Source organism: Histoplasma capsulatum, genomic scaffold (genome assembly GCF_000149585.1).
Source record: "Histoplasma capsulatum NAm1 scaffold_24 genomic scaffold, whole genome shotgun sequence".
Classification (NCBI taxonomy): domain Eukaryota; kingdom Fungi; phylum Ascomycota; class Eurotiomycetes; order Onygenales; family Ajellomycetaceae; genus Histoplasma; species Histoplasma mississippiense.
In genome coordinates, this window is record NW_001813959.1 from 2,218 (window position 1) to 12,737 (window position 10,520).

Below are 10,520 nucleotides of genomic sequence, written 5' to 3' on the forward strand. Positions count from 1 at the left end.
TGTGTTTGACTACGCATGGATTGTATTTTTTTTTTTTTTTTTTTTTTTGGGTTTTCTCGTTCACTGCTGTGCAGGTTGGGAAGGGATCGGACACGATTGCTTGAGAAATTCGTCTCGATACCACCGCCTAACTTCGACCGCCTTTCTATAAACACCCGCTTAAGTTTGACTATGAACGTTTATCTTCATTTCCTCCCTCCCCCCTTCCCCTTCTCCTAGATGATGCAAGCGCCAGCATTTAACGCAAGTTTCTTCTCCTTCCATATCAAGCGACCTGTTCTTTTACGTCGTTTAATCTCCAAAACTAGAACCAGCGACTCGACCGTCGATGTCCACTTTTTCCCCGCATGACGCAAATGACATGATTTATATACCCAACCTCCACCCCCCCCCCTCCTTTCTCTCCCTCTCACCTCTACATCCCTGCAAATCGAAACTGCATGACTGTTATCTAAGATCGAGGATTATCCGGGCTTTTGTGTTTTTATTCGCTGCATGCATTTGCTCCTACCTCCTTTCCTATCAGTCTGTCGCCGGGTGGCTGCATCTTTGGGAGTTCAGTAGCTGCCCACATGCGATGGGCGGTAGTTCATACACAGCGGATAAATGGAACGGGTTGACTTCATCAGATGAACCCAGGAAGGTGGGGGGGTGGGGTTAATTACCTCTTTCTCTCCTGCTACGGTTGAGAGGATATGATATGATATGATATGACACAGACCATAAACACACCACACGCCCGCGCACATGGACACGATCTGCTTGCTTTTCTGGCCACTTATATATTTTATACGCACTCGACCAGGTGCGAGATGCTTTTGATATCATTGGTTTTCTCGTTTTCATTTTTTTCATTTCTCCAATTTTGATTTCCATCCCGGCTTCGAATTTTGGTCTTCTTTATCACTTTTTTTTTTTTTTTTTTTTTTTTTTTTTTTTTTTCCCGCCTTTGGTTTGGATGGATATGGAAATGCGGGCAAGGAAGAAAAGAAGGTAGATATAAATACTACCTCGTGGAATTTGGAGTTAACTAGCTCTTATGTCTTTATTTTATTTTCTAATTTTCATTTTTCATTTCATTTTATTTTATTTTATATTTTTTTCTAAATTTTTTGATTCAATCCATTTCTTCATTTTTCTTTTTTCTGGCTGGATTTTACAACAACTCCTCCTTTTATTTATTGACCAGATACCAACCGATTCGATATGAGTTCCCATGTTCTCCGCGACTATACTTCTTCTTTTTTTGCGCCTTTCAGTCTTTCCGTTTATATATTTTCATTGTTTAGGTTTGTTCCGTTTGGCAACCATCCGTCCCTGCCTCCCTTCTTTGTTTTTTCCCTTACCATTGGTTATGCAAGCCATATGATATAACTACTGCAGACTCGTCCGGCTTCCCGGGTCCTTTTGTCATGTATTTCGTTTCTCTTCTTCTTCTTCTTCTTCTTCTTCTTCTTCTTCTTCTTCTTCTTCTAGTTTTTTAACACTCTCTCAGTTTTAATCTATTCTCTTCTTCTCTCATTCCCCGTTTCTCGTTTCTCGCATTTTTCACTTCGCCTTCTATACATCCGTCCCAACCTATTAAAATTGCTTCATCCGCAATCGAGAACGGTACCAGACATGCCATGCTATCCATGGATCTATCTAGAATACCCTATACCCCCAATCAAGGCGCCCGCTCATATCTATCGACTTTTTTTCTTCTTTCTTTCTTTCTTTTATTTATATTCTTTTTGAACTTCTTACCTTTCCATGACCAAGCTGCCATGCCCGCGTGGTGTTTGTTCATATTCAATTTACCCCTTTATAATGAAAGAAAAAGAAAACAAAAAATGATGCGAATGAGAAAGAAAGAATACATAGTTTGTCATGCGTGTATAGCATTCTCAATGCGTAGGTTGATATAGATATCGGCAAATCCTATATATCCCGCCAAAAGAAATGAGAGGGGAAGATTTGGTGGATGAGCTGTGCTGGCGAGAGGCTCCTATATATATATATATAATGGATTCGATTATATCGCGCCGTCAAAACTGACCAACCAACCAACATACACAGATTTGTCTGTACAGTACATACCAAGGTACCCCTTGCCCCCCAATAATGAACTTGAACAAGTTGAACGGAGGAGCATCTCACCCTCGAAATCGAGCACTGCCTGTCAACAGCGTCAACCCCCCTAGTTAAGCGCCCGCCCAGTATGACTAATTACCCGTCATTAACTAGCCGCCCAATCAAGGCCCGCAGTGGCTATCCGCGCCGCGTGATTGGCCCACGCCGCCCAGGCCCCAAAGCTCCTTTCATCGACGGAGCAAAGCTACTTGGACGCTGTGTAAACCTCTCACACTTCTCACACCTCCACATCGATCCTCTCCCTCGCCTGGCGAACTCCCCTCGTCATTAGCCAGCCGTCCAATCTCGTCGCTGGCACGATGACTTAACCTGCCTCGCCTCTTCCTGGGCCCGCCATAACCCCCCTTCGCAGCTGAGCCGGACACTCTGCTCCATGCGCTGCTCCATGCGTCTGACTGCGTCTGGTTGGTCGGGTTGGCCCTGTATACATACTACATCCAGACAGCGCAGGCGGCTACAGCTCTCTGTATCATTATGGCTTTCTCCTTCTCCTTCTTCTTCTTCTTCTTCGCCCTTGATCTCCATGTCCTTGTTACATGCACGAGGGCCCATAGGCTTTAACATGCAGGTACTCCCGTCTCTTGATTGGTGGAGGATGGGGAGCTCGCTGTATTTCTTCTTTTCTCTTTTCTAGTATTTTATTTTTTTTTATTTTATTTTTTCATTTTTTTTCCCCCTTGGTTTGGTGACCTCGTGGTGGCGCTGTTTCCCTGCTATAATTATCCTCGGTCTTCTCCACCTGGGTTTGATTGCGAAATGGTGGTGCAGGGCGCCAAAATGGAATGGATAGATAGTTGTACCTATCCAGACCCCATATCCGCCCCTGGCTGCGGTATTGGGCGTCATAATGAACTTGGCTGGAAGAGCGGAGAAGCGTCTTGAATGGGTTCTTTCTCTCTTCATGGACCTATCTATTTCCTTTCTGGCTGGTTCTTGGTTCTGTTCCTTTTTTCGTGAGTTTGCTATGCTATCTTCCTCTGGCAGCTTCTATTCTCTCTCTCTCTCTCTTCTCTCTCTCTTCTCTCTCTCTTCTCTCTCTCTTCTCTCTCTCTTCTCTCTCTCTCTCTCTCTCTTCTCTCTCTGCCTGTCTGTCTTTCTTTTTCCTCTCACTCTCACATGACACTCTTGATATTTGTCTGGTTTTGTTAAAAAGGCTGTTTGTTTTGTCTTCTTCATTGCATCAAGTATCAAACACCATCATAGGTTCAGTGAATCCCATTCACTGGGTCTCTTTCATTCATTTTTGGACATTTGCACTTTTTTTTTATTGTTCATTACTAGTATTCATTCAATAGATGTTGTTGTCAGTTTCCTGTTTCACCGGCAACAGGATTTATTTCTCTTTTGACCTGCCCTGACAGAAGCTCATTTTTCAATAAGTAAACAGTGGACATTCACTTCTATTGTTTGCTGTTGTTCACCTCATCTCTCTTTGTGAGGATATCTAACTTTTGAGGAAATCCTGTACAATGTCAGCTTGATGATTTGCTTCTACTTCTGCATGTGTTACGAACGCCTCTGATTTTACCCGGCAGCTGGATGCTTTTTATACTTGTATCATCTATGGTAAGCCCCTCCTTCTTGTATGGCCCATTTTTCATCCGACATATATTGACTTACAAAGCGCAACCTTTTTTAGCCGATCTGTCGTTTTATGACCTAGCAAGATGAATGACTATAATGCGCAGTACAAGGTCCCGCCGATGGCCGCTTCGTACCTTCGTGCACAAAATATCCCCACGTTCCCATTGTCTTCTCCTATAAAAGAAGAGATATACACCCCTTTCGAATCACCCGACAGTTCGCAATTGGCAGCGGCAGCACCAGCACAGGACAATGAAAACCCCCTTTCCTGGTCCGAGGACTATTTTACTCTGGGGCAAACTCGTTTTGAAGCCGGCAATGCGAAACGGTTTGATGGCCAAACGGAGGATAACGAGAAGCTTCTTGGCGAAAACTCTCAAGCTCCCCGCCCCAGCCGTTGGGATTCCATTAAACGTCCCGGTCGAACTATCATGAAACGAAACCATGGGGAGGCTGCAACGAACAAGAAAACGCGCCCTGGGCTCAACCTCGTCACGAACTTTTCCAATGATACGAAATATAGACGGGATGCGGTGTCGAAGCGTCGGCAGTCGGCTGGTGGGAGAGGATATATTGACCTGAATGACCTGAGGTTTCTCTCGAAGGGGAAAGAAACTACTGCTAGGCCAGCACATGCGAACAGACTGCTGCCGGAACGGAGACTGTCGTCAACAAGGGGTTATGGGGAGATCAAAGACGATGTCGAAGATACCTCACAGGGCGTGCAGGCCGCTTCCTTTGTTAAGCAAATGAAGAAATCTCCCCTGGATGCCTTGCGGGTTTCTCCTAGCAAAACGCAGGATTTATCGCCCTCCGACCTCCCTATTATGATTGGACTGAGCGTTCCATACCGCGACGCCGCTAGCCCGGGAAAAACAAAAAAGCTCGCGGGTGACAGCACTCCGGCTCAGAACAATGTTGGGACTCCAAACAGCCAAAGAAGCACAAATACTACGCCGATTACCCCGACCATCATCATCACGCCCGCGAGAGAGGATAATCCTTGGGATACCTTTAGCAGTGGAAGCCCGGAAGCACGCCGGACACGACCTCCGTCGAGCGTCTATTCTCAACCGACGCCACGGGTGAAAGATGGTCGCCCACCGTCGATAATTCCACCGGTCCCTGCCATTCCTGCCTCACATTCCTTCACCAAACCCGCTGAGGCTCGTGAGGTATTTGACGACCAAGTTTCAACCCCTACGCGAAGAAATCGTGCTTTTTCTGTGGGGACAGTTTTCGAAGATGACTCGCCGGACTGTCGACGGACGGGTCGTCCGCGATCCTTGTCGGATGAAAGTAAACTGCAAGCGGGGATACCTAGCAGATACAGCATGGACACCATCGCTACAAGACCACGGTCGCAAGGGTGGTGGAACTTGTTGCTCTCCCCGCTCCTGTCAAGATCAAACACCATCGCCAGTAAAATGAGTTTAAGGTCACCCCAAGATGAAACACTGCCGGCTATTCCCCCGTTTCCGTTTGCTGTTTCACAGCAGCTGCAAGTTCACGTTAATAACAACAATAATAATAATAAGTACGGGGAGAAACAGTTCGACGAGGAAGTTTCTTTCTTTTCACCAGATACCCCGTATAGCGGTGAGGAGAAAGAGAGCGTTTGGGAATCTGCCGCAGGCACAGTTGGCAAACCAAGTGGTGAATGTGAAGGATCCAGCTCTGATGATGATGAGTGGGACGATGATGATTGCTCACAGCCGTCTTCACGGAAATCGAGGAATAAGTCTTCTCACATTTCCACAGTTTCTGCACAGACCATTCCCTTCATGATCTCCAGCCCTACTTCCGCTGGCTATACCCAGGAACAATTTCACCAGAGTCTACACAACTACTTTATTCCCACAAAACAAAGTCCACCACCACCATTGCCGTCTACGAGTCATATTACTGGATTTTCTGGCAACAGCAACGTCGCCGCTTTTCCACCTGTGCCTGGAGAGAACGTTCAAATCCAGAATCAAAATCCCAACAACCCGTTTTTCCAACGATTCGTAGAGAGCATACGGAGAGGAGCGGAGCCAAGGGAACGCTCGAATTCTGATTCAACTGTGATCGAAGACGAACCGGATGTTTCCCCCAACGTTCGCCAAGCTACGGTAACTCCCTTGCTCAGAGCTGCGCCAATAGGGCCTTTCCAGACTGGCCCAACGGGACCTCTGCCACCGATCCCTCGACGGGTGTCCCCCGCACACAAGGTCTCAGAAAACTCACCAAGTATAAGCGTCGGAACGTCAAGCAACCAACCTCCGCCTTACTCTCCACCTAACAAGGTCACAAAGGTTCGGCGGTATAGAGCTATCTTTCCTTCCGATTTGCACCCGCAGCCTCAATCACCAGGACCTCTATCCCCCGAAGGACAGACACAAATGGCGTCGAGAGGTGGAATACTCCTGTCCAGTATGCGGCAAGCGGAGGCCCCGGAGGCCCCGCAGGCCCCGCAGGCCCCAGCAGCAACGTACCACGCCAGGAATGATCCTCTACCGCGAGGTGTTTTACCGCCCCGTCTGCCAAACAACCCTGTGCACCTCTCGGACATCGAGAGACCCGGGGATGTACGAGTACAGAACGAATCTAGGCGCCAGAGGTTAGAACGCGAGGACCGAATGGCTAGGAAGGTCGGCGGCCTGTGGCGCGGCAGGGGCTGTTTGAGTAACAGAGGCTGCTTTGGTAGATCTGGTCGAGAAGGCAGAAAGCGACGCCGGTGGTACATGTGCATTGCAGTTGTTTTAATCACCATCATTATTGTCAGTGTTGTGCTCGCTATCACTCTCACGAGAAAGCGTGATGATGCACCCGAGTCACGCTGGTTGAACCTGACGGGCTATCCACCCATGCCAACTGGGGTTTCAACCATTGCGGGCCCGAATGCAGCCGTCGCCAACTCCGGGTGCATACGCCCAACATCGATGTGGAGCTGTGCGTTGCCAAAGGAAAACCAGGATGCAAACAAGCCCTTTGACCCGGACCAACCGAACTTCAGGATCCAGATCAATTTCCAGAACGGCACCTTTTCTCATAGCACAGTCCCTTTAAATAGGAAACGATCGACCTCCACATTCCCGGATAATTTGGGCTCCAGCCGTCGTCGATCGCTGCAGGGACGGAGCGGCGGATTGTCTCCGATCCCTGCCCCACCGGGACTTGAAGAACAGGCATTCCTGGGAAACACGTCTGATGGAGTAACTGCACCATTTGCGGGGGAAGATACACCGTTTTTCGCAACCTTCCTCTCTCCAGAGCCGATAAAAATATCTACCCGCCAACGGCGCGCAGACACTCCTCCACCACACGGCACTGACGCTGACGCCGATGACCTACGGGACGCCATCCCCGACCCAGCGCACAACCCCGACGGGACTGCCGCACCCGCAAACCTCCTCCCGCTCCCTATCGCCCAGCCGATCCGTCTGTATGACCGCGGTCTCCCTACCGAACACTACGGCTTCTACACCTACTTCGACCGCTCCATCTTCCTCAAAGCCGACAGGCCTCTGACCAACGACTCCGTTCTAGCCGTAGCGCCTGACGACCAAAACGGCGGCTCAACGCGCTCCGCCGCTCGCACCCGCTGCACCTGGACGCAGACCCGGTTCCTCGTACAGATCTGGACGCAGCCTTCGCAGAATAGCATGGGCCTGATCCCGCTGCAGCCATCGCTAACCCCGACGCCGGGCTCTTCCTCTCCTCCCGCGCCCGAGTCCTCCACGGCAGTACCCTTCCCCACCGCCGCGACAGACTTCACGCGCCCGGGCTCCTTCCCCTACCCCATCACCATCGTCTTGGACAGACACGGCGGCGATCCAAAGTCCAAGATGGTCTACTGCTACCAGCTCGATTTGGAGCAACGGTACGTGTTATCTTCGAAGGCGCTGCAGGTGGAGGATCGGGGGTACGGGGGCCAGCTGGTCAACCCGGGGTCGTTGCTTGGTGGGAGCGCGAGGGGTACTTCCTCAGCAGGGGGGTTTGATGGCGGCACCGGGGGATGCCGGTGCGAGTGGCGGAATTGGCTGGCGGTGCGATGAGATTGGCAGCGTGTGATGGTGTATTTGTAAAAGTGTTAACATATACGTATTATACATGGTTATTGCATTATTTCTTATTTATTGATGTCCTCCGTGCTGTGTTTGCCTGATGGCCCTGATTGGCTTTGATTTGGCTTTGATTTGATGTCCGTGATTTTGAGTACTGAAAATGGTTTATGTTGAAAATTAATCCATCTTCATGGGTTTGTTCAGCTTGTACAGTCCTTGTTGAATATATGTATGTACTACGGAGTACATTACGCTTGATTGAAAATAATTTATCCTTTTTTTTTTTTTTCGCCTGTAGTGTTCCTTATGTATGTATGTATGTATGTATGCCCAGTCCCTGGTGCTGGGTTTTTTGTCTTTTCTGTCTTCTCTTGCTTTTTGTTATGTTCATTTTGTACAGCACTTTGATTAGTTAGTTATAACTTATGAATCTGGATTATATTAGCAACTGTACATAGTATAGTTATACGGAGTAGTTAACTAGTTATAGTTAACTATGTCATTTCCCCATTCGAGCGTTGAACGGCTGTGTGAGCACAGCCCCAGCCTCGGTCGGGGGTTAATGAATACCTTTATCCAGCACGGCGGGGCCTCCGCGAAAATGTAACATTATTAACTACTAGTAGACCAACAATGCCAACGGGCGACGCTCCAACCTTAAGCATCAGCGGAGATCCCCACCCCCCGCCCACCATCCTGGGCTGCGCAAGAGTTGGGTGGAGGGGCGTATCTGAGACTTGCGTAGGAGAGCGTTAAACAGGGATGTTTGTGGGGTTGATTGTTCGGCTTGGCTTGTTTGGCGGCAGGAAGTGCCCGGTTGGCTTCTTTTGCCCCCCGAAAATATAATACTTTATTGTATTCAACATTATTCTACTAGAGTACGGTGTCACTTGATGAGATACCAACTTACTGAGTTTCCGTCGGCAGCAAAACCAGGAACTGCTTGCTGTCTCCCCATTCTGATTGCCTCGTGCTGCACCATCCCAGGAAGACGCTCACGACGCTCCTCTGCAGAAGTGAGAGCCAGGCGACGATGTTCAGCCCGGCCAATGAGCTGGTGCCCGAGCTGCGGGGGGGGCTTGCGGCCAAGATGCGAGCGGCGTAACGTCTTGGCGCAGGCCCAGCGGCTCGGCGGTCAATCTCGAGTGAGAATTGGTATGACGACCAACACGGCCGGGTCTAGTGGGCGCTTGAGTTGATTGGTACCTCTGGATTATTCCAGGGGTGCCTATGCTGGAAATCCAGGGTTGATAGAATTCCTTGCGTTTTCCATTGTTGGTAGTTCGTTTGTGGGTAGGTCAAACATTTATTCCGCTCCTGACAACCCTAACCAAATACCTTGATATGAACACCATATCCATTGCATCGAGCCTTCTGCAGGGTGGCGGAGGATCTCCTTATGGCCTCTCCCTGGGACACGAGGGATGATTCCCCAGTGTCCACTCGGTCCGCTCTGTGAAGCATCTCTCGCACCCTTTTTCCTTGTTTGAGGTGCGGAGTCTGGCAGAAGGGCTTTGGCGTCCCACCCCTGGACAGATGTCATTCTCCTGCTTGTTGGGTGTTTTGCGCACGAGAGGATTGGCACGATTGGCACTGTTGGCTGAGGGCCCCGTATCCAACCATCAGTGCTGGCTGGGGTCTGCCCCAAGTTTCGAATCGAAGCTTGGCATGCTCAGTCTGGCATTCGCCATGATGCTATGATGGAGCTGAATCCTGTTGTCATACTATGTAAGATGGGGGGTGAGGAGTGGAAATAAAGATCCGCCGTCACCCCAAATCCCCTGGTCCCCTGCGTTCTGCTTTTTTCTCGCATCTCCTGCTGGCGACATCCCTCCCCTCTTCTTTTGACAGACACTTCCCCGCCCCGTTTCGAGGCCTTCCCATCAAACCCCAGTAGCAATGTCGTCCAACGACCTGAGGGAGGAAGCTGTCTCTACAGAGAAGACCCAGCCCCTGAAGCACGTCCAGAGTCCTGGCGTGGTTGAAACAATGGAGCGGGTGGAAGAGCCAAAGAAAACCCTGTGGGAGAAAGTGAAAACGCCCGGCTCGGTATACCAGATTCTTATCTCTGCTGCCATCGCCATCGCGATCGGTTTCGCTGTGAACACAACGGTGGACAAAGTGCCTGTTGCCGCTGTCGATCTCTGCGGCATACCTGGCCGAATCTGGTTGCGCGCTCTCAAAGCTATTGGTAAGTGAGGTAGCCACAAGAACAACCTGTATCCTGTGGTCCCCCTCTCTCCTCGCAAATAAAATTAAATATCCAACAAAAATGAATGTGAAAAAAAAAAGGAAAAAAAAAAAAAAAAAAACGCTTAAAAAGGAAATTGTTTCATTATTTTGTCGAATCTTTGCTGATTTCTCGTTAGTCCTACCGTTGATCGTGGTCTCTCTGATCCTAGCCGTTCAGCGGCTGCGGGAGATGTCGCGCGGTGGAGCACTTCTAGCTCGCTGGACCATTGGATACTACCTTTTTACCACGCTGGTCGCAATCTTTCACAGCACAATCCTCGTGGCATTGGTCTGGAGCAAGCAGTTTTCCGAGGTCGACCCTGATTCGCGCACTGTCGATAAGGACTTGCAAAAAGACATCGACTCACGTTCCGCCTACCAGGCGCATGATATTGTCGTCGAGCTCTTCGACACCCTTGTGCCGGACAACATTGTCGCCGCGTTTGCAAACGACATCCTCCTTGGTGTTCTCGTGGCGTCCATTATTCTTGGCTATATGATTAAGGACCCTGCCACCTCGTC

General features: G+C 49.5%; 2 protein-coding genes across 2 annotated transcripts; both read left to right on the forward strand.

Moving 5' to 3' along the window:
• Positions 1-3,800: 3,800 nt before the first annotated feature.
• Positions 3,801-8,288, forward strand: HCAG_09152 (predicted protein; the record flags this gene model as incomplete). The annotated part of the gene is made up of 3 exons (XM_001535885.1): positions 3,801-7,582; positions 8,065-8,078; positions 8,257-8,288. The coding sequence occupies 3 exons, from the start codon at positions 3,801-3,803 to the stop codon at positions 8,286-8,288; spliced, it is 3,828 nt and encodes a 1,275-aa protein (XP_001535935.1).
• Positions 8,289-9,665: 1,377 nt separating this feature from the next.
• On the forward strand, positions 9,666-10,517 carry HCAG_09153 (predicted protein; the record flags this gene model as incomplete). Its single annotated transcript, XM_001535886.1, has 2 exons — positions 9,666-9,957; positions 10,136-10,517. Coding segments are annotated over 2 exons (674 nt in total), but the record flags the coding sequence as incomplete, so codon positions are not given.
• Positions 10,518-10,520: the final 3 nt, after the last annotated feature.